This window comes from Patiria miniata, unplaced genomic scaffold (genome assembly GCF_015706575.1).
Source record: "Patiria miniata isolate m_02_andy unplaced genomic scaffold, ASM1570657v1 HiC_scaffold_30, whole genome shotgun sequence".
Taxonomy (NCBI): Eukaryota; Metazoa; Echinodermata; class Asteroidea; order Valvatida; family Asterinidae; genus Patiria; species Patiria miniata.
This window is the reverse complement of record NW_024037070.1, coordinates 7,637,333-7,661,536: the sequence shown is the minus strand read 5'-3', so window position 1 is coordinate 7,661,536 and position 24,204 is coordinate 7,637,333. Positions and strand designations below refer to the sequence as shown.

Here is a 24,204-nt window from a genome sequence, read left to right as displayed (position 1 = left end):
TCAGTGGCTCTCTGCATGGCAGACCAGAAAGCGGAACCTTTTTTTTTGGTCGAAGGAATAGTTTTGCATACAGTTTTATGAATATTTCCGTTTTAAGATGTCATGCGAAAAAACCGACACAATCAAAAATTCGCGATTGCAAGCCAACGGGTATTAATGCCCGTTATCACGCGTCTAACATTAACAATTAAGGCAAGGCCGCTCAGTGCATTTTGTCCTGGAGCTCAGAAGAGCCATTTATCCTTGTGTGTAGGATGCGTGGATCAACTATTCCACATGCACAAAAGGTGGCTATGGATTGCAAATGGCCCTTTGTACGCCAAACGCTGGCAGGTTTACACGTATTCATCAACTTCACTGGATTTAACCTTTTGTATTTGCCCGATTCTACCTCCATGCATGGGCGTCGCCAGGATTTTTCTAGAGGGGGGCAAAACATATCCCCCCCCCCCTAAAAATCTTGTATTTCTTTACATATTCTCGATTTGGTGACTGCTCTATGTTCCGACACCCCTATGTTCCGACAACCTAGATTGTGTTACTCCCGGTTAGGGTTAGGGTTAGGAATAGGAATACGTGCAGTCGGAACATAGGGGTGTCGGAACATAGAGGTGTAACCCTCGATTTATGAGTTTTAGAGGGGAGCAGGGACATTTTGCTCCCTCCCCAACCATTAAATAAGCCATTTGCGTGTAACCTATACCCTTTGGGATTTACATTTGAAAAACGTCTGGTACAATGACTTGCTCAGAATGCTTGGCACATTTTAACTGTGAATTCTCCAGACCAAAGACACTGTTGCTAATCACATGATTCGGGGCAAGCTCTTGCATAGTTACGTAAGAGACGCTCAGCACCAATACATCGTTCACAATAGGTGAGAATGGCACAAAGACGCCAGACCATGCCGGAGCTGGGGGTTGCTAGCATAAGGCTTGCCCCGAATCACGTGATATAGTAACAGTCTCTTTGGTCGGGAGAATGCTAAGGACGCTAGGATTATAAAAAAGGCCTGCTCTGTTGTTCAGCGTTCAGTTCTGCGGTTTGATCGTGTTGGAAGCAACCAGTAATTGTTCGCCTCCTGATTCGTGATACCTTCTCCCAAGTGTAAACGTTAAAAGTAAGTACAGTCGAATCTCGTTAGTACACACTCTGTTAATACAAAATTCTGGTTATAACAAACATAAAGCCTTAGTCCCGACTGTGCATTTATGTGCACAATTAATGGGACTGATGTTCCTCTTAATACAAAATTCTGATATAACAAACAATTTGGCTAGGTCCGAACGAGTTTGTATTAATAACGAGACTGTTTGGGTGTGTTTGTTATGATGTGCTTTTTGGACGTGTGGACGTATGCGCCTCACGAAATCCACCTCTAAATCGTCGTCTCAACAAAAACATTGAGTAACAACCGTTCTATCTAACCACAGCTTGCTCATCGGAAATTCGACAATTAGATTGGTGAAGTACGTGGTATAAATACGTGTTTAGTAATACACACATTTGCATTTATCGTAATTCTATACCAGTGGCGTATCTAGTAGGGGGGGGGGGGGGGGGGGGCCTGCGGATATTTTCGACAATGTTTTTTTTGTCAGCAATGATTTAAATAATGTTTACAGAGTTCTTCTGACATCAATCCCACCAAAGAAAACCCGCTCAGCAACCATTACAATGCGCCGTGAAATTGTCCATATAATATGTAGTATGCATAAAAGTAGTAACTTTTGAAAAGCGCTCCCATTTGAAAAAAACCAACATGTCTACATTTCGGCGCGGATGTGCGGCCCCCCCCCCCCCCCGACATCAAAACCTGGATACGCTGCTGTTCTATACATTGGACCGGTTCACGAGCTATGGTTGCAGACATTGATCTCCATATTTGATGTGTGTCTCGAACACCTTGGAGAGTTGTGAGTATGTTTCCCGAATTTCTGAAGTGGGATCATTTACCATTGGGGTCTATGGAAGTTTATTTACTGGTCTGTAACCCTATGAAGCACACAGATCGTTCCATACACCCACGCAGTGCGCTCTCTACCATGGAGCAAGATCCTAGCCCCATGGCTCGACGAATCTGTCGTGAAATAAAACTCGCAGGTCATTGGTCATGCCGTGACGAATCTGTCACGGAAAATAGAACTCGCAGGTCACTGGTCATGCCTGGATTTGTTTTGCTGTCGCTGGAAAAAAAATAACCAACTTGCCATTTTATTGACAGCCTATACCTTTGATCAAAATAACCATTGCGTTGACTGTCCTTGCAGCTACATTGGTACTGCTGCCTCAGCTTTTGTGTGTATTTCGATCAATAGCTTGTGTTCAGTGGTGTAGCCACGGGGAGGGGGGGGGCGTGGTGGGGCGACAGCCCCCCCCCCATGAAACCCAGTCGCCCCCACTGAGATTTTGAGTTTCTAAAAAAATTATCATTGATCTACATGACTCCCCCCCATGAAATGTTCCAGCCCCCCCCCCCCCCCAGCGCCCCCCACTGAAAAATTCCTGGCTACGCCACTGCTTGAGTATAATCTTGTGAGACGTATTAAATACTACTGTCCATGCTTCAAATGGGATACATTGTACATGCATTTTTATGCTATCGTTCATTCTTCTTTTTTTGGGTAGTATTTTGGGGGTTCCCAAAACTGCTGAAAGTTCTATTCTGTGTTCAATTACTCATGCCCCTGCATGTACAAAAAAGATCAGCCCTGCAGAAAATTATTCATTATATAGCCGGGCAGAAAATAATATTCCAAAAAGGTAACTAAACGTGAGCGAACCTTCAATGTTCTACAAAAAAAGTACGATTTAATTTAGTTTCATTTAGGGAGCGTCTCGTACGTTTAGGAAACTTCCATACGTGCGCCGGCATAAGTAGGCCTACATGGGTTAAAACATTCCATATGCGTCTGTATAAGTGACCTAACCCAACAAAATGAGGCACAAGTCGCCAGAGATATACTATTGAGAATTTTTTTTAAATTAAATCTATCGCAAAGGAAACTATAACAACAACAATCACGTGTTTCAACCAGATAATACCTGTACATGAATAATAAAGATGTACTGCAACTATGATTTTACGTTTTGTAGGTGCCGATCTACGGTTGTGTATTAGTCTGTATTTGCTGCTTTCAAATAGAGAAGAGAGGTATTCACTCCCACATGCAGTGGTGTGAACAAAGTAATGCACAAAAAGTACTGGCAACGAATTTCGAATGACCCTTTACAATAACGCTGGCAGATTTACACGTATTCATCAACTTGACTGGATTTCGCCTTTTGTATTTACCCGAACCCGCATAGCGCCGTTGTCGGCTGTACCTCAGTAGGTTAAGTTGCATTCCATATTACGAGCTTTCAAGGACACCAGTGTGTGATATAAAATGCCTGGTCTGTTGGGCGTTCAGTGCTGCGGTTTTGATCGTGTTGGAAGCAACCACTAGTGTTTCGCCTCCTGATTCGTGATTCCTTCTCCGAAGTGTTAAGTTTATGTTAAAAGTAAGTACATGTACATGTAGGTCTGGACAAGAATTGCATTCACTGTGTTGACTTCCAAAGTTTCAGATACGTTGTGTGGACTTGCGGGTCCGCACAAGGTTTTCCCCTCTCTGGACAACAGCTTTAGAGGAATTTTGTGGTTAGGTTTATTCGTCGCAAAATGAAGAGAAACACTCTAGAAAATCACAGCAAAATATAGGTTGAAAGAATTTCCCCAGTGTGAGTAAAATGATTTTTTTGCCGCAGGTTTTTCTTAACTACACGAAAACAAAGGAATGTCCCCACTAGGTATGTAACGTAGTCCCAAAGTCCCATTGGTCCGACGAAACATAATACTGTGTAGTTCCACTTGTTCAGGTACCCTAACCCTAATCATATTGGCCTTCGGACCAATGGGACTTCGGACCAATGGGCCCGTGGACCAATGGGACTTTGGAACAATATGGGACTTCGGACCAATGGTCTGCCGACCAATGGTCTTCGGAACACTGGTATGCGATCTAAGGTAAAAAAAAAAATGTGCAAAACTGACTTTCCTTCTTTTAAACACGAAATTGATTTAAATCACCTAGTATCTTTCTTTTTCAGCCTTCCAAGAAAAACTCGACAGAGGTATACATTGCCTTATAGCCACATAATATGTAAAATCAAAGGGCAATCACATATTTGTCAAAGTGGTCAAATATATTGGGTGTTTGTGTATACATGTACTTGTCTCCTAAATGGTCTTGCTTGTGCTCCCCGTATTTTTACAAAGCTGATGAAGCCTATTTATTCCTATCCGAGGGCTCGTGGTTTTAAGTCAGTAGCTTGATGACTCACTTTTGTTTGGTGACTCCTACGAGAATTGTTGCACAAATGTGAATGCAACTACACATTTATTGACTAGTGGATAGCGAGATGAGCTATGGATACAAAGATCCCTTGTTCAAATCCACGTCGTCGCTGCTCATTTTCATCGGCTATTTTCTTCTCCAATTTTATCGTTGATATAATTTTAATTTTAGGAAAAAAAGAGAACGAGACCCTTAGTGTCTTGCAATGATTCAAGGAAAAACTGATTTATGCATAACATGGCCCCAACCCCCCTAGGACATCAGCGCGCGAAAGGTGGAAGTTTGTTTGCAAGTAAAGTGTCGTTGTTTAAGTGAAAAAGTCATACAGGAAAGGCGATATCTGTGAAACAGGGGTGAGATTTGTCAGGATTTTTCCTGATTTCAGGATTTTCTTGTCAGGATTTTTTCCCAGATTTGTGGATATTTTGTCAGGATTTTTCCCGATTTCAAGACTTTTTGAAGGGAGTTTTCGTGATTTCGGGATTTTTAAAAAGAATCCCTTTGGAATTGCAGAGGTTTTTCTGTAAGCCTGTTTTTACCTATCAAGGTATATAGAACAAAAGAAATTGGTTTTAGGGGTGCCTTTAGGCAAAGTTGTACAAGCATATTCCATAGACCCTTCGTTGCTCTGGGCCTTCGGCGACCCTCAAATCCTCTATGGATTATTTCGTGGATATTTTATTTTCTCCCAATCTCACCCCTGGTGAAATTGGAAAAGAAGTGCTGTCCATCTTAGCATTTATCCGGAATATCTGTTTTCTTGCCAAACGTTTGTAACAAAGGCATTTTTATGTCAAGAGGAGGAGAAGACTCTGTAAATCGTGTCTCTGCAAGTCCATATTTTAGACTGAAATTTACATCGTTCACATTCCATGAATATGTACTTTTTTTCCCGAGAAAAGACGAAAAAACCCCGGTTGTTTACATCGGACACGACGGATAGTACGCATACGAATTTCTTGTCGTTTTCATTCAATGTATGGTGTGAATGTGTCACATAAATTACACACAGCACCACCAATGTTGTTTCTTACACGTCCGCAAAATGCGAACACTGTGCGACTGGAATCACAACTAGCACTGAACACTGAGTTCCATTCGGGAGACAAAATTGTGACCCCGAAATTCGTTGTCGCTTGGTTCTTAAGACTAACACAAAACGCCCCGTTTTAAAGGGTGGTTGAGTTGAAAAAGATGGTTGAGTGGTGAAGCCCAATTGGGTGCATTCCAGGCCGTAATGTTTCTTTTAAAATATTCGTTCCAGCAGACCAGCACGTCGTTGGGCTAAATTTGTTAAAATTAGTTTGAACTTATTGAAATTTGCACCGATCTATTTCATTATAGATGCACCGGAAACACTAAAAAATTGTTTCAATATGCCATGCATACAAAATATGAAAAAAATAAATTACACATACAGTAGGCCTACACCCACCCACTCACTCGGTCGCCCACAGGCGGGCTCGAGTATGGCTTTTCTAAGTAATTCGGTCTTCCATGAGGGTGGCCAGTCTGTCTGTCGATTCTACACCGGTGTCCTTTTGAAGCACCCCGGTGTAAGACATTTTCGAATTTCCTCGTCTCCTGTGTCCGCGGGTTGGTTTACAAGTATAAAAAAAGAAAAGAATGCCATGTGCGTCTGTATAAGTGAACCAACCCAACAATATGAGGCACGAGTCACCAGAGATACACTATTGAGGAAAAAAAAGGCCTTTAAATCGAAACTTTCACAATGGAAACCAACAACAAAAATCACGTGTTCAACCAGATAATACCTCAAATTTGGTTTTGCCCTTCACCGACGTTTAAACACTGTATACTCAGTGTGTTACCTCCCGAGTGAAAGTTGGAAAAATCACTCGGGTGGGACTCGAACCCACGACCTCCTGCTTTCTAGTGCAGATGTCTTATCACTCGACCACCGAGCTAACGGGATCGGTTGGCTGGCTCGAATCTGATGTACATAGCAGCGGGTACCGCATAAACTATTATAAGATGGATTTTTTTCACCCCGACGCAAAAATTCCATCTTATAACAGATAATACCCGTACATGCATAATTAAAGATAAAGTCCATCATTTGTAATTTGTGCATTTTGTTCGTTTGAAGCAACAAAAGTGCTCAAAATCTAAAGAAGGGTGCTGAACAACTAACCTGATGAAGTTTCAGCTCAGCTTCAGCTGTCAGCTGTATATTCCGAGAAAAACAGCATTCTAGGATCTCAATTTCAAATCAAAAGTTGCTGAATCATGGGGCCTGTATTATATGAAAGGCATTTCATATCTGACCTTCAAGAGGTCAATGAACTTTGTATGCCCTATTTATAGATATTTATAAGATTTTACTATTAAAAACCCCACTTTTTTATGACCCAAGTGTTAAAGTTGGCTCTTCGTGACATAAACAGAATTTTCAGATTTGTAAGCATTTATATTTGACCCCTGGTGACCTTTAAGAGGTCAATAAACCTTGCATACCACATTTGCCGCTATTTATCAAATTTAATTTTCCAAATGCCACTTTTTCATGACCCAAGTATAAATAGTTCAAAACAAATGTATTTTAAGTATTATTCTACAGCATGTCATGAATTCAGACCCCAAAGACAATTTTGTTATGACCTCTGACCTCCACTTCCCTTTTTTGAAGGGCAGACAGGGGCGCAACAGAATACAAGAGGTACATACTGTTAAAGAATCACACTTTAACAGTGACCAGTGGGCTTGGTAAAAAGGCTAAAAATGTACACAAGTACACAAGAGTGACTATTGTTAGACATTTGTACATATTTCATTGTAAACCACGTCCAACAGTCTTCTATCCCAGTCGCAGCATGTTGTGTCTGCCAATTGAAAAAGGGAAATGGAGGTCAGATGTCACCCCCAATTTTTTTGTGGGATTTGAATTCATTACATGACTGTATAATAATAGGTGCAATACCTTTCTTTCGCAATATTGAGGCTCGAGTCACGAAAAAAGGCGTGTTGATGAATAAGTATGAACAATAGCGAAAACTAATGTATATGAAGTTCATTGACCTATCAAAGGGTACCAAAGGTCAGATATGATGTCCCCATTTCAGAAAATTCCTTTCATGTCACAAAGAGCTAACTTTTAGACTTGGGTCATGAAACAGTTGGGTTTTGAATAATAAATCTTATAAATTTCTATAAATAGGGCATACAAAGTTTATTGACCTCTTGAAGGTCACCAGAGGTCAGATATGAAATGCCCTACATATGAAAAAAAAATCAGAGCATGAACACCTAATTTTCACATGTAGACTTGGTCTTAAAAAAGTTTGGGTTTAAAGAGTAAATCATTATAACGATAAATATGTATACAAAGGTCATTGACCAGGTCACTAAAGGTCATTTTTTTTCCTTTCACACTGATCTTTATTTTCATAGCCTGAAGACCTATGACATTGACTTGGGTCATAGGAAATGTTTTCAAGAACAATTGTTATAAATAGTGTATGTTAAGGTCATTGACCCCTCAAAGGTCACCAGAGGTCAAAAATGAAATGTCTCCACATCTGAAAATATTCTTCATGGCATGAAGAACCAATGTGCGAAGTTTCACGGCTTTAGTCACAAAGTGCACAATCGTATCACTCAACAGCCTCACTAATATAGCCACCTTGTGAGAGGCGCAGCTACACTGGTACTGCTGCCTCAACTTTGTGTGTATTTCGAACAGCTAGTGTTTCATATAAACTTGTGAGACGTAATGCTACCGAACTGTCCATGCTTCAAAATGGGATACATGTTTTTTTTTTCAAAATTCTAGGTAATTTTTTCTGTAACTAAACGGGAGCGGACCTTCAATGCTCTACAAAAACAAATACGATTTAATTTAGTTTAATTTATGGAGCGTCACGCTCGGCTTGTTCCCGGACTGAAACGCTCCGGGCTATTTGCACCGATCTTTTTAATTTTAGATACAGAGGAAACACTAAAAAATTGTTTCAATATGCCATACATACTTTAATGTGTAATACCATCAAGATAAACTTGCTGCTAATTATACAAGCTATAGGTTCATAAAAATGAAAAACAGTTTTTATTGATGGATCATTGAAATGACAAATTAATTATACATACTGTATAAACAACTTCCATACGTGCGCCGTCATTAAAGTTGGCCTACATGAATTAAGAAAATCCCATATATGCGTCTGTATAAGTGAACCAACTTCCCCAAAAAATAAGGCACAAGTCACCAAAGATATGCCATGCATACATTAATGTGTTATACCGTAAAGATAAAATTGCTGCTAATCATACGTTCAGAAAAATGATAAACAGTTTTTAAGTGATGGATCATTGAAATGGAAAAAAATAAATTATACATACAGTAGGCCTAAAACTATAAAAATGCCCATATGCGTCTGTATAAGTGAGCCAACCCAACAAAATGAGGCACAAGTCGCCAGAGATATACTATTGAGAAATAAAAAACACCTTTAAGGCCAAAAAAAAAAGTCTCCGGTTTCTGGTATGCGCGCGCGTCGCCGTAGCCATGCGCGTCGGCAAAATGAAAAAGTGTTTTTTTTTCAATGAAAGATGATGTCTCAAAACCGCCAAACTCACTGGTTTGACTGGAATCCTGCTGCTGCACAATTTTAACGTGTTTTTAGATTTTGTTATGGTCGAGAATAAGTTTTATGTGGCCTCTCTGGACTCCCATATATTTGCACTAAGTTTAGTCGGGCACCATTTGCAGTCATCAGCACACATATGAAGCAAAAAAAATCAGGTAAAAAAAAAAAAAGCCGCGTCGCCGCACCACTTTTTGGGCAAGCTCCATACCAGAAACCGGAGACTTTTTTTTGGCCTAAACTGTCAAATGGTTGCAAAAGGCGATTTCTAAAGGTTACGTGACACTTTATTTTGAATGAAACTTTATGCACACAGACATGTTCACGTTGACGGGTGAAATCTTTGAAAATTAATTTCTCTCGTTTGGAAGACCGTATTTTCATGCAACTTTCAGGATATGTTTCCCCCATAATGATCCAAGTATGCTACAAATCGTTGTGATATGTTCATTACTTTTCGTTGAAATTGGAGAAAATGTGCAATTTTGAAAATTGTAACACTGGCGTGCGCAATATCTATCAATTTTTTCAAGCCTCACGAATATTAACGAGGTTTCTATCCATTACGGTGTGCAGTAAACAATTACACAAAAGCCTCCTTCGCGAGTTGTTAATTGATAAATATCACCCTTTTTGCCGGCTTCCATTTTTTCGATACCGAGACCCATGCCATGTCACGCCGAGTGACGCAAATGAATACGCTAATATGCCCTTTATCATTGTGTGCCGGGCCGAAATCGGTCAGCCGTAGCGCCTACAGCGCTTTGCTGAACAATGCACATGGGTTGGGACGGCAAATGATTTTTTTGATCCTCTTCGAAATTTTCCTTGGAGATGGTTCCAATTGTAACACTATCGTGCGCAACAACAGATTAACCCGATATTCGGAATATACTTAGATGATATAAGTTTCAACTACTCGTGAAATAAAAACTTGGGTAAATTCCTAGAAATTGGGATAAATACATACATTTGGGGAAATTTTCGAACGATTTCTTCTAGACTTGAAGGTCAGCTTTGACAGTAACCAGTATTGACGTTTCGACATCGATGACGGTGATTTTTTTCACTGACATGAAGTTTAGAATTTCTTCTTCGGTTAGAATGTAACATTTCAATCATACCGAGCATATTTTCTAAGAAACACAACGTTCAAAAGGTCATGTTTTTTGGGGTTCACGAATTTCAATGCTCTGTTACAGCGTCTTAGTACGCCGACGCTTTGCCTTCGCAACCATATGGCTGAAATGGCGTGTTCAACCAGATAATACATGTGCATGCATAATTAAGATCTACTGCAACAAAGATTTTACGTTTTGTGGGTACTGCGCGGTTGTGTATTACAATACTCTGTACAGGTTGGATAAAAGAAAAACGAAACCGATATATTATTGCTAGTTGGAACAGAAGTAGGGCCCATGTGAATCAAAGGGAGATATCCTCTGTTAGGGTTGAATCTCCTCTTTAAAATGACACCCTGATCATGTCATTACATTCACGGTTGACTCAGCAGCGACCAATTTTATGAAAGGGTCTACTTAGAGAATTGCGCCACTTTTCATGGTGATATCTCTTTTTCTCCCACACCTGCCTTGATTGGCAACCATAGCCTTTCACAAAAACCACGATTGAAATTCTCTAAATAGACCCTTTCATAAAATTGGTCTCAGCTCAGTCAACCGTAAATGTAATGTCATGATCAGGGTGTCATTTTAAGGAGGAAATTCAACCCTAACATTAGCAATACTATCTCGGTTTCGTGTTTTTTTTTAACATCCACCCTGTATTTGCTACTTTCAGATATAGAAGAGAGGTATTCACTCTCACATGCAGTGATGCAAACAAATAATGCACAAAAAGTACTGGCTATGAATTTCAAATGACCCTTTGTATAACGCTGGCAGATTCACACGTACTCATAAACTTGACTGGATTTCGCCTTTTGTATTTACCCGAACTATAGTGCCATTGTTGGCTATACCTCAGTAGGCTAAAATTTACATATGCATAGGGCACCAGCATTATATAAAAAGCCTGGTCTGTTGGGCGTTCATTTCTGCGGTTTTGATCGTGTTGGAAGCAACCACTAGTGTTCGCCTCCTGATTCGTGATCCCCTCTCCGAAGTGTTAAGTTTACGTTAAAGGTAAGTACATGCACGTCTGGACAGAATTGCATTCACTGTGTGGACTTCCAAAGTTTCAGATACGTTGTGTGGACTTGCGCGTCCGCACAAGGTTTCCCCCTCTCTGGACAACAGCTTTAGAGCAATTTTGTGGTTAGGTTTATTCGTCGCAAAATGAAGAGAAACACTCAAGAAAATCATAGCAAAATATAGGTTGAAAGAATTTTCCCGACATCAAAAGCTGGATACGCTGCTGTTCTATACATTGGACCGGTTCAAGAGCTATGGTTGCAGACATGTCTCCACATACACAGATCAATGGTTGCAGACCAGTAAATCGGTCCGAAATTGCCTACGCCGGCCAAATCACGATTTGCATGCTCTGGGCCATGAACTTGAGGGTTTGAAAAAAAATATGGGTGGAAGCCGTGCACAGGACTGTGAAATTGTAGTTCCCTTCAATTTGGATGAAATTGGGGCCCTTAAAGCGCTCTATTTTGCAATGGAGTGTAGGCATCGTTTTTCAAAATGGCGATGGGCTTCAGGACTATTTTCAGGGGTGATCATCTTCGGATGGAAATTTCTCCTAAAAGTCATCAGTTGACACCCCCCCCCCAAAAAAAAATGAAAGATGATGAAATAAGCTTTAATTTGATGTGTGTCTCGAACACCTTGGAGAGTTGAGTATTTTTCCCGAATTTCTGAAGTGGGATCATTTACCATTGGAGAGTTGAGTATTTTTCCCGAATTTCTGAAGTGGGATCATTTACCATTGGGGTCTACGGAAGTTTATTTAATGGTCTGTATAGCCCTATGAAGCACACAGATCGTTCCATACACCCACGCAGTGCGCTCTACCATGGAGCAAGATCCTAGCCCTATGGCTCGACGAATCTGTCGTGAAATAAAACTCGCAGGTCATTGGTCATGCCTTGACGAATCTGTCGCGGAAAATAGAACTCGCAGGTCACTGGTCATGCCTGGGTCGGTTTTGCTGTCGCTGGAAAAAAATAACCAACTTGCCATTTTATTGACAACCTATACCTTTGATCAAAATAACCATTGCGTTGACTGCCCTTGCAGCTACATTGGTACATGCTGCCTCAGCTTTGTGTGTATTTCGAACAGCTCGTGTTTCATATAAACTTGTGAGATGTAATGCTACTGTCCATGCTTCAAATGGGATACATGTATTTTTATGCTATCGTTCATTCTTCTTCTTTTTTGGTAGTATTTTGGGGGTTCCCAAAACCTCTAAAAGTTCTATTCTGTGTTCAGTTACTCATGCCTCTGATGTACAAAAAAGATCAGCCCTGCAGAAAATTAATCATTATATAGCCGGGCAGAAAATAATATTCCAAAATTCTACGGCAATTAAACGTGAGCGGACCTTCAATGTTCTACACAAAAAAAAAAAACGATTTAATTAAGTTTAATTTAGGGAGCGTCTCATAAGTTGAAACGCTTGGAACGTTCTCATTTGAACGGCGTGTTCTCGGACTGGAACGCTCCTTGCTAAACTTAGCCAAACGTCGTTGGGCTAAATTTGTTAAAATTTAAGAAAGAAACAAACCTGTTTGAATTTCATCCTAGCATTCCTCAAAAAAAAAATGATGAGAAAACAGATTGAGATGGGTAAAAACGAATTTTACTGACGACCTTTCACATGCCCCAAAAGACATTTTGGTCCCATATTTAAGTTTCGGTTTTTCCCCCAATGACCGCCACAAAATTATTTCACAAATGTTCGTCTTTGTATACGAGTGCTCCGAGTTCCACTAGTCCACATGTATTTTAGATTTCTTGAATAGCCTATATCTCTTTCACGTCATGCGGGTTTTTTTTTAGATTCCATAAATTGAGATGATAGTAACAATTTTACGCAGGCCTTTTCCGAGTGTGATTTTCTTAAGAAATTAATTAATAGCGCTTTCCATCGTATCAACAATCTCAAAGCGCCTAACAACTATTCCCCCGTTCATCAGCCGACCACACGGCAGCCCATATCATGTAGCGGCGCACAGACGGTCCTCTACCCTCACATGTACCCATTCATACTCCTGGGTGGAGAGAGGCAATTGTAGTAAAGGGGAGGCTTTGGGCTTGTCAACCCCCCCCCCCCCCCCCCCCCCCTCACAATATTTTTTTTTATTTAATTAATAAAATATAGAACACACTTGCATGCCTCAGGTTACCCCTCGGCATCATACAAGGATATATCGTAAACGAAAACAATAATTCCATTTGTCATTTTCTTGCTTTGCTCACTTCAACCGATTCAGCAAGAATGAAGATTTCCGTGTTCCTCGTCATTATGGTCGTCGGCTGTGCCTTTGCATTCGGTGAGTCCTGTCATTCCAATTTTCATGAAATGAAACAATAAATAATTGAAAAGTTCAACAAAGATATTGACTGGTGTGGGGCTTGAACCTGCGACCTCCGGATAACCGTTCCGCTGCGCAAACCATAAATAAATCAGATTTTGTATTTTGTATGACGGACAAATCACCTCTTTTACTGCCATTGATTATTGTCTGTTTTCTTTTGCAAGTTTTCGTTTATTGACGGAGGTAGGAAAAACTCAATAATTGTATTGGAAGGGATTTTTTTTTAGTGCGTATTGGTAAACGATCAGCGGTGGACGGCTCAATGTTGTGGTATATAGCCTACTTAGAATAGAAATAATGTGCGAATAGAGTACATGAATTTTTCTTCCAATGTTCCAAGTTAATGGTAAATAAATTATGTCATTTATTGCTATACTATTTTTTATCAAATGGAGGGAGCCACATTTTCTAACTCGGTTGCCTTCTTTTTGACATCATATAGATTAATTATCATCTGTGAACTTGACACTGCATGGCTTGTATGCGATCGGAGGTAAAAAATGTGCAAAAATGACTTTCCTTCTTTTTACACGGAATTGATTTAAATCACCTAGTATCTTTCTTTTTCAGCCTTCCAAGAAAAACTTGACAGAGGTAAGCTGCATTGCCTTATAGCTACCTAATACTGTGGCGGACTGGGGGGTTGGAGGGAAACCCAAGGGGACTGGTCTTATTTATCCCAAGATTCTAACCAACTCCTATTATCCCACAAAAAAATATTTATTAACCTCGAGTAAGGATGAGTGGCTACCCAGACGCAAGGGGGGACAATTAACGAACGGCGGACTTAGCCTAGGGGCAGTTCGTTTGGTGGAAATTTACCACCGTTTTGTGATTGCTTGACTCAAAGGTAAGAAGCACTAATTAATTATGATAACCTTCACAATGACAAATGTTTTCAAGGACGATCAATAATTGGTCTTATTCTCCGATCAGCTATTTAATAATCTTTACATACACAATCAATTTACACACTTATAATACACAGTAATCACTAATATCTCAAATATATCTCTTATAATAATCACTAATATCTCAAATAAGGGTCAACTGCACCCTTTAGAACGATATAGGCTTACAATAATCCTCACGTGGTCAACTGCACCACGTACAAAATAAATGGGTTTATTGAATCTCTGTGGTCAACTGCACTTGAAGTCTCTACTCAAGTCTAATTACCCTCACCTAGATTTGGTGGACCTTAATTACCCTCACACAGATTTAGTGAACCTCAACCCGGCTCAGTTCAGTGGAAGCAAACTTCAACAGGACCTCAATTACCCTTACACAAATGAAGTGAGCCCTAATTATCCTCACAGAGATGAATGTGGACCGCAATTATCCTTGCACAGATTTAGTGGAAGTAAGCTTAAAGTGTACCTCACAGGAACTCAGGGCGGAGTCAACCGGTCAGGCAATTTTGTCCAGTGGTTATGCGATCGCCTCAGCAGTCAGTCAGGCTCAGGCCCACCGTTCCGGTGTTCAACAGACCTCAAGCAATTCCACACAACCCAAAGTCCTCCCAGCCTTTAACCAATTATTTCCAACTCCTCCCCTTTTGTTCCAACAATTATCCAAAACCCACTAATTAATCTTATCCCCGAGTTTAGATGAACTGAGATTGTAATAACAGTTGTCTCAACAACTCCGCAGTCTTAATACACAAACTGCTGCACAACTAATCGCACTGAAGCTCACCGGGGGCTCAATTGATCTGGTCGCTGCAATTTTTCCGGCCACAGAACAGCTACGCTTGTCTCGACGCCATCTTCCGAACTGCCCGGGTGATGTCGCAACACCACGCTAAATCTCCCAGACCTGTGCAATGCGCGTCTGTGATTGGTCAAGGCGCGCACTATTAATATTAATGCTCTCGGCGTGCATAAATAATTCATGAGTTAGACTCGCTGCAGTCTGTACTACCCTGTTTCGCCACGATACTTTAACATCACATATTTGTCAATCACATAAGGGCAATCACGTATTTGTCAAAGTGGTCAAATATATTGGGTATTTGTACATTCTACCAATAAGTCATAAAGTTCATAATGGTATGGGCTTTAACGTACTGTTTTCCCTTTTAGAAGTGGAGAAGGAGTTGATCAGAGAACTTCTAGAGCATCTTGAGACTCGTCAATCTATATTCTCGGGCGGAGAAGATGAAGTACGGGAAGCATACGAAACTGTGCGAGACGACGATAACGACATTACGTGGTAAGATTATTTAACGGACAGATATGCCTATCCCACAGGCACGTATAGGAACTTCGCCCGTACCCCCCCCCCCCCCCCCCAACCGGCCTGCAAACAGGACACTGGGATACGCTGATGAGCTTCACAAATTCTTGTGAAGGAAGTGGGGATGGCACCCTAGGTATTTAATTTTATCATGACCCATGTATAAAGCATCTGGCTGCACCTGTTTATCCAATGGGCGCGAGTAATCAGTGGAGCGCGGGCGTGTATGACGTTTGGTCCTACTGGTCCAGTAACAAGTCCCTGATTTCCGATGCCAGTAACAAGCCTTATTTTCCAACAAATTTATTGATTATCACGCCCTCACGCCTTAAGGCCAAGGCCCTAAAATCTAGCCTTAAGGCAGCCTTGAGGCCAAGGCTGAACATCAAGACACTACATACTGGTACAAGATATGTTAAACACATTGCTTGCTATATCGGTACCGAATAAAGATAAATAAAGCAAGTTTCCCACCCACAGTTAACGATATAAACGAGATTGAAAATGAAGTCCTGGGGACGAGATTGGGACGACATCATGGGTTTTTTTGTTTATTTATTTTTTTTTTTTTTCACGAACTTTTCAGGAATTTTTGTATTCGTCTCTCACTTTGTCTTCTGAAAACTTTTCTCTCGTCTTCGGATTTCTGGGAATCTTATGAAGCATAATCTACCATAGTTTGTGTTTTCCCTACAAAAGCTGAATCTACCATAATTTCGTCAGCAACACCACGAAGTAACACCCACGTACATACCAGTAAAAACTAGCAATCGGAGAAAACGGCATCTAAAGTTGAACGCCTTCCAAAAACGACACTTTGCGGCAAAACGGCAGAGTATTTTCAATTGGGTTTCTCGTTGTGAACACTTGATGAATTGATTTTTTTTAATCTTTTTTTTTACTCGTTTGTGTATTAAATCAACAAGAAATAAGAGAAAAATGGTCAATGTATATAACACGAGGAAAATGCAAGTTCAGGTCAGCGAGCGCGCTCATACAAGGAGAGTGTTACTTCGTGAAAACGTTTTTGCTCACATTAATGAGCATAGTGTGCGCCATGCATTGCAATGGTAAATGGAACTTGAGTGTTACTTTGTGAAAACGAAAATTGTTACTTTTGCGCAAGAGTTGCCATAGACAATTAGGCCACACAAAAAAGTCTCCGGTTTCTGGTATGGAGCTTGCCCAAAAAGTGGTGCGGCGACGCGCTTTTTTTTTTTTTTTTACTTGATTTTTTTGCTTCAAATGTCGGCTGATGACTGCAAATGGTGCCCGACTAAACTAAGTGCAAATATAATGGGAGTCCAGAGAGGCCACATAAAGCTTATTCTCGATCATAACCCCATCTAAAAACACGTTAAAATTGTGCAGCAGCAGGATTCCAGTCAAACCAGTGAGTTGGGCGGTTTTGAGACATCATCTTTCATTGAAAAAAAACCTTTTTCATTTTGCCGACGCGCATGGCTACGGCGACGCGCGCGCATACTAGAAACCGGAGACTTTTTTGTTTTTGGCCTTAGCGTAATTATTAAAGTAAAGCTCTTTAAACTTTGAAACTTGGTGAAATGGTAGGCCTTGATGAATAATGTTGAAAAATGTAAAATTCTGAAAATCGAAAAAAAATTATGGTTTAACACGTGGAGTGTTACTTCGTGGTGTCGGTGATGAATTTTGTGTTCTTTTCCCTTTAACGGAATCTACCATAATGTGTGTGTTTTTTTTCCCACAGGTTTGCTTTAAAGTATGACGGGAGACAACTTGCCAGCCCCATTACCGGAAGTGACTACGCCGACTTCTTGGCACTATGTGGAGGTACGTCATGTTCTTAATCCGGACACGTGATCCTTGTAAACCCTCGAGCCCCCCTTCTTTATTCAGTGGAGAAAGTATTATGCGCGCGCACTCTTTTCTTGTACCTAGCAACTGCCTCGTGATTGGTTATTTTGAACAAATTATTACGATGCTTTCGCCATTGATTGGGGTCATCCTTACTTTTTGCCCGAAAAGCTTTATTTTCGTTATAAGGCCCTTAAATTTAATCTGAAAAAAAAATCCTTGTTAGAGGACCTTTATTGTGTCCTTTTTTTACTTTCCTATAAATCTTTGACACGCATCCATATGTATGCACATTCAAACAGTGGACCTTGAACAACAGAGCACAGTAGGGTCCACGATTTGGCGAAGGTTTTGAGGTGTGTGTTCAAAACATAATAACGTCTATCAAAAAAGTTACGAATACAAACAATGTCGGACCTCACATGACCCAGGAATGTTGCAAACATTAGTTTTTTATTATTCAATCGGATATTTTAAAATCTGGTAGGGCTTGGAGTGCTGGGATGCGGTGGCGCAGTTCCATTTACATTTACAATTTTCTTCTTTGAAATGACCTATACATGTAGTCTGGTTCCCAGACCAAAAGATTCTGACTATTCCTGCTGATGAATCTTAGGTCAGGCAGCCTCCGTGGCTAAAAATAAAAATGACGACACTGATGGCCCTTTTTTCAAAATTTCGGCTTCGTTTCCGATTTCGCTTTATCGCTTGTAGCTTTTCTAGTTCTGATCAAATTTTAAATACATCACTTGCTTCGTAATATCATACAGTTATGATGATACAGTTTGATGTTTCTGTAATAGACAACATTGACTAAAGATGATCTGGAATCTTCAAAATAAGGCACCCAAATAGCACTGTTAGCAGGCGGAGCCGAATGAAGACCGAGTTTTGGAAAATCGCCCATACGATCCGAGTATATTTGATGCACAAAATCGTCGTTGAATTTTCAAGTTTTCTAAATGAAAGCAACGATATTAATTATCAACTCATTTAAAATAAAATTAACAAGCAATTAGCAGTTAATTAAACCTATATTATATATTCGGAAATACTTGGGCGCGATCCGATTGTCGACGAAACGACTTCGGCAAACTTCGGATATTTTCGGAAAAAGGAGGAATTCCTCCCGTTTTAGTCACGTGACGTAAATTGTAATACAATGTATTACCGGAGGCTACCGGACCTAAGTTTCATCAGGAATAGTCAGAATCTTTTGGTCTGGGAACCAGACTACTATACATGTACCTGTGCTTAACCAATATTGTCATTTCTGAAAAGTTGGGACAGAGAAGTGAAATCAAGTGTGATCAATGTTGGGGGTTTAGGGTAGCGTATGTCTTCCCTCGAAAAGGCAGCAATTATTTGCACTTATGTTAAGTGTGGCCATATAGCACCTTGTTTTCTCTCAAAGAACATCTACATGTATATTGTTAATTTTCAGGTGATGACCGTGTATATGGATATGTACGCGTTGAGACGGGTGATGAGATGAACCCACGAGCTAAGTTTGCTTTCATCACTTGGATAGGACCATCCGTGTCACCTCTCAAGAAAGCCAGAGTTTCCACTGACAAGGCCTTTGTGAAGGCAATAACCACCGTGAGTGTTTCGAAATGAGGTTTCGTGCAGTTCTTAATGCTTTTTTCTTCTTATAGCATAGATATTAGCCAGTGTCGTTGTTACTTTTTCTCTGAGCTCTCATCGGAGAATTTTATTTACCTAATGACCTGGGGTCATCGCGTTCTCATTCACTGGGGTGTGCAGACTAGTAAATAAATTGCCACAGACCCCAATGCTAAATGCCAAATACCCCCCAGTTCAGAAATTCGAGACACACATCAAGTTAAAGCTTATTTCATAATTTTGATTATTTTTTCATTTTTTTAGGGCATAGTCTGATGACTTTTGGGAGAAATTTCCATCCGAAGTAATCACCCCTTGAAAATAGTCCTGAAGCCCATCCCATTTTGAAAAACAGTGCCTACACTCCATTGCAAAATAAAGGGCCCAAATTTCACAGAAATACACGCTTACAGTCTGTGCACGGCTTCCACCCTTTTTTTTTTTTTTTACAAACCCTCAAGTTCATGGCCCACAATATGCTCAAATACTGAAGAATTGAGGGCATGCGAATCGGAGTTTGGCCGGCGTAGGCAATTTCGGACCGATTTACTGGCTGGCACCCCTAGATAGTTTGTTACCTGTTGACGCGGATCAGCCCTTTCATCTATGTGGTTGCGAAGGCTGATTTCCATACGTAACCTCTAGAAAGGTGACGGATAATAAATTTATTTCGAATGAAAGAACATGCACACAGCCCGTTGATGTTCGCAGGCGAATTCTTTGAAGTTCTTTGGAAGACGTTTCTTCATGTAACTTTCAGGGTTTGTTTCCCTTAAATTGATGCAACTATAATTATGTGCTAAATATCGTTTTGATTCGTTCAGTATTTTTCTATGAATATTGGAGAAAAAAAATTAATTATCGCCTCTTTCGCAAAGTATTATTTAATAAATATCTCTCTTTTCCACAGCTTCCATTGGTCAATACCGAGACCCACGCGTAGTAACGCACAGTCACGCTAATATGCCAATCAATAATGTGCCTCGTCACTGTTGTGGCAAAATCGGCAAACTAAAAAAAAACACGTTGTTTTTGTCGGCAGAAATTTGTAGTCCAGCGAAATATGCCTTTGAGATAGTTCAAGGTGTAACACTAAAGCGTTTGCGAAACAGATTGAGCTGAAATTCGGAATTTACTATGATATTAGTGTTCCACTACTCGTGAAATAACAACTTGTGAAGATTCCTAGAATTGAGATAAGTTAAATGATTTGGGGACCTTTTTGAACGATTTTTGCACGATTTTTAGGTCAGCTTTACCAGTGACCAGCATTGACGTTTCGACATCAATAATAAAAGGGCGTTTTTTTTAAACTGGCGTGAAGTTTAGAACTTCTTCTTCCGTTATAATTTTAACACATTAATCCTACTGAGCATATTTTTCTGAAAACAGAGTTTTAAAAAGCCATGTTTCTAGGGTGCATTGATTTCAGAGCTCAGTTTTAGCGTCACTGAACGTAATCGGATTAAATTTGCTGAACAACGCTAGACGCAAAGCCTTCGCGTGGCATGCGCTTCACAAGATGTTGTAAAATGGAGTAGTCCTCACCTACATGGTTTCCCCCAAAAACCCGAACCCTCAAAAACCCCTCTTTCCACAGCTTTAAAAAATACATCGCATATATCCAAACAGAGGTAGAGGGCAAAATCTTTCCAATCGGGTCAAATTCATTAATTTATGGCCAATTTAAATAAGTGCCAATTTTTCAATCTGTCCACGATAGTTTAGTTGGAAGAAGGGTAATTATATCGTGCACTCTCGGAAATCAACTTCTAATAGACGTCTTTAGATCAGAAAAAATGCGTGCGTAGAACACGATTTGCTATGTTAAAAAATTCAAAACGATGTCCCACGTACTGTTTTTATGCAGATTAGTGCCGCCATTACCGACAAATCTCAGCCAATATTGCAGATAACTGAGCGAATTAGGTGTCTTAACCCATGCTTTCAAGGTCAGAGTTCACAATAAAACTATTCTGGAAGTGACCACATGTGTCTGTGGCATAGGAATATGCAAATTAGTGCCGCAAATAGCGGAAAGTCATGTTTTTGGCATATCGATATCTCGGCCAATATAGCGCATAACTAACTACAAGTAAGGTGACTAAACCCATGTTTTGAGGGTCAGGTATCATTAGAAGACCATTCACGAAGTACTTATGTGTATCTTTGGCATGAAAATATGTAACTAATGTGCCGGTTTATCAGAAATTTGATTTTCAGCCAATATTTTATTCAATTTCAGCCAACATTGCAGTTTATTTTGAATATGATGCCTTAAAATCAACTTTGATCATTACTGCTTATCAAAAACCTATCTGTCAACACTAGCCCCTTCTTCCCACCCAACTACGATCTTTGATGTCATTTGTTAGGAACGTGTAATGGATTTGGTGTGAAGGTAGTTTTGCTTTCTTTAATGTTTTAATCGTTATTTATTTGTTTTTTTATCGGTATTTGTTTTGCAACAGTGGTATTTTATCTGTTTGGAAGAAATGGTTTTCCTGAAAAAGACTGATTGGTTAACTTCTTAGATGTTTACTGTGCTGCTCTGCCTTTGCCCTCTATATACATTTATATTCTTGCATGGTAGCCTCTTTCAGTCGCCGAGGACAAAATGAAACAGCGGTATTTGTTTTTAATTGGCTATACCTCAATGAATATCTACCCGATTGGAACTTTACATGTATCGATTTGTATATTGGGCGATTCCGGTGATATTTCTTCAATGTTGACCCTGTTAAAATTTGCGCGTTTACTGACATTCTTAACTTTGGTTGTATTTTATCAGCAATTTGGAAAAGAGATCTTGGCGGATGAACTTGATGAACTTCGTTATGACAGAGTGAAGGCAATATTGGAAAAAGCCAGCGGAGCTGCATACGGTACCGGCGCTTAGATGGCTTCTGCACCGATCCGTGGACCTTATTGGTGACATATAGTGAAATGTGGACGCTGTGTAAAATCAGGACTCTCATCAATCGTAGACGTTAACCATCGAAAATTTATTCCATGAATTCGCCGTCGTAGCACTGACATCACTCTGCTCAGTCGTCACTAGAAATTGAGCGTGGCAACTCGCTCATCATTTTCGTGGCAAAGCGGACCTATGTTTTCCTGTTGTAAACTGAGTGCCATGAGCCGTCAGTTTCCATTCTGGCATTTGTGCTTCGGGAGTCAAAATAATCCGACGCAGTACACCTGTTTTAACATAATTTCAGGGACCAGATTGTGAAATTATACCATTAATTACTAAAAGCCATTTTGTGATCGACCCAGATCGAGTTGCCACGCATGAAGCGTGAACCACGACGTGACGTGTTATTACTATGACGGCGAATATTGAGACCCAATTGCAGTAATGTTCAATCTCATTTTTTTTTCGCGCAGCAGTCTAAATTGCACATTACCATGACACCGATTTTGTTCACCGTGTTTTCTTATTATAATTAGCCTAAGCCTGCTTGTTATTAAAAAAATTAACTTGCGTAAAACGTCATGTCCCTTTTATGACAAATGACATTGCTTGAATTTTAAGACATTAAGGGTTAAGTGGAAAACTAATATAATTGTGTTGGGAGTAAAGGTATTTCAACTGCGCGTGTTTACATCATGATTGATGATTTTACTTTTGGGGTAAACTATTTGCCGTGGCGTGCAAAATCAGAGCGGGTACGAATGAACGTTAAATTCTACCTTATTCAAAATTTCGAAAATTCTTGACAACACCGGAACACCCATGTTTTTGATTGCTCGATTTTTTTTGCTGGCAAAATTTCTTCCAAATTACTTGATAAGAATTGTGGATACTGTTTAGGTTACCACTCCTCCCATTGAGCTGTTTATATATGCTGGGCTTATACGACGATGTCAAAATAGTCAGCCTTGTTGCACGCATGCGCAGTTTGAAAGCCGAATAGGATTATACTACTTTGCACATGTATATTTTTTTTGGCCATGGAATTATTAGTGTTAGGGAATACTGTCCTTTTGAATATGACATAACTTTTCTTCCGATTGGTTGGGAAGACTTTGGGGCACTTCATTTGGTGAGGCACAGTCTCTTGCACTCCGTCCCTCTCCCTTCACACCACTGCGCTTTACATTTTCTTGACTAGATTAGGCGGAGACTTTGACTCATCTCCCCATCCAAAAAGAATTTGCCTTTTCACTGTCAGCCACAGACAAGCCTCGTATGCGTTTGTGGTGCAAACGTTTTTGACTTCTTTTTTTTGGAGATTTAACCTAGTTCATTTAAATTTAAAAAAAAAACTTCTTTATTCCTTAATTGTATCGTGATTGGTTTGAACAGGTTATTCAATTGTATAATTCACCCGTGTATCGGGTTTAGCTCCTTAAAGTTGTATAGCGCTTCCTTCTATTTTCTTTGTTTTCCGCGGGGGGCGGGGGGGGGGGGCGTTTCTCAACGGAAATAAGGATGGTGGGATCCTGTACCCCATTTGTGTATTCAAGCTATAGGTACATGCAAATGATAACAGATGTTTAATTGAAAACTCATTGAATTGAAGAATTAAAGTAATATGCATAAATCTAAATTGCACTTGCGTCTGTATACTAAGCATCCCAACCCAACAAAATGAGGCACAAGTCGCCAGAGCTACTATTATAACGTAAAAGGCCTTTTAATGGAACCTCACACAGTGGAAATCAATAGAAACAATCACTTTTTCAACCACTTAAACCGGTACATGCATAATTATTTTGTAGAAGACTTTTCAGTATCATACGAAGCCCGTCAGGGGACAGGGTGGAAAAAATTTTGTTCCCTCGAAATGATTATTTCGAGGGAACGAAATATTAGGCCTTTAGAGCTAGGACCTATACTAGTTTCGCCAGGCTTGACTTGTACAGTGCTTTCTATTCATTAATATCATCAACATGGATTTGGTGCCGGAGCCTATAGGGCAGAGGGCCTACGGAACACTGGTGCCAGGGCCTACGACACACTCAATCCGGGCCTAATTTTAAGGCAAGTCGGTAGACACTCTGAATAGAAGAGCAATCCACTATCTTTAATGTGTTAACGTGG

The 24,204-nt window shown here is 40.1% G+C and overlaps 1 protein-coding gene across 3 annotated transcripts; it reads left to right on the top strand.

Moving 5' to 3' along the window:
• The first annotated feature begins 957 nt into the window (after positions 1-957).
• LOC119739313 (coactosin-like protein) lies at positions 958-23,710 on the top strand. Of its 3 annotated transcripts, none has more exons than XM_038214196.1 (7): positions 959-1,120; positions 13,350-13,409; positions 14,025-14,048; positions 15,539-15,668; positions 17,422-17,504; positions 18,973-19,130; positions 21,946-23,710. In XM_038214196.1, exons 2-7 carry the CDS (start codon positions 13,355-13,357, stop codon positions 22,051-22,053), a joined length of 558 nt encoding a protein of 185 aa, XP_038070124.1. In that variant the 5' UTR covers positions 959-1,120; positions 13,350-13,354; the 3' UTR covers positions 22,054-23,710. The 3 variants fall into 3 exon arrangements, with proteins under 3 accessions (XP_038070126.1, XP_038070124.1, XP_038070125.1); XM_038214197.1 differs by lacking the exon at positions 959-1,120 and adding an exon at positions 11,071-11,088; XM_038214198.1 differs by lacking the exon at positions 14,025-14,048 and having other exon boundaries at positions 958-1,120.
• Positions 23,711-24,204: the final 494 nt, after the last annotated feature.

Coding starts and splice junctions, on each gene's coding strand:
- LOC119739313 (XM_038214196.1), top strand. CDS start 13,355: ATGAAGATTTCCGTGTTCCTCGTCATTATGGTCGTCGGCTGTGCCTTT. Junction 14,049..15,538: donor CCAAGAAAAACTTGACAGAG/GTAAGCTGCATT, acceptor TTTCCCTTTTAG/AAGTGGAGAAGGAGTTGATC. Junction 15,669..17,421: donor GACGATAACGACATTACGTG/GTAAGATTATTT, acceptor TTTTTCCCACAG/GTTTGCTTTAAAGTATGACG.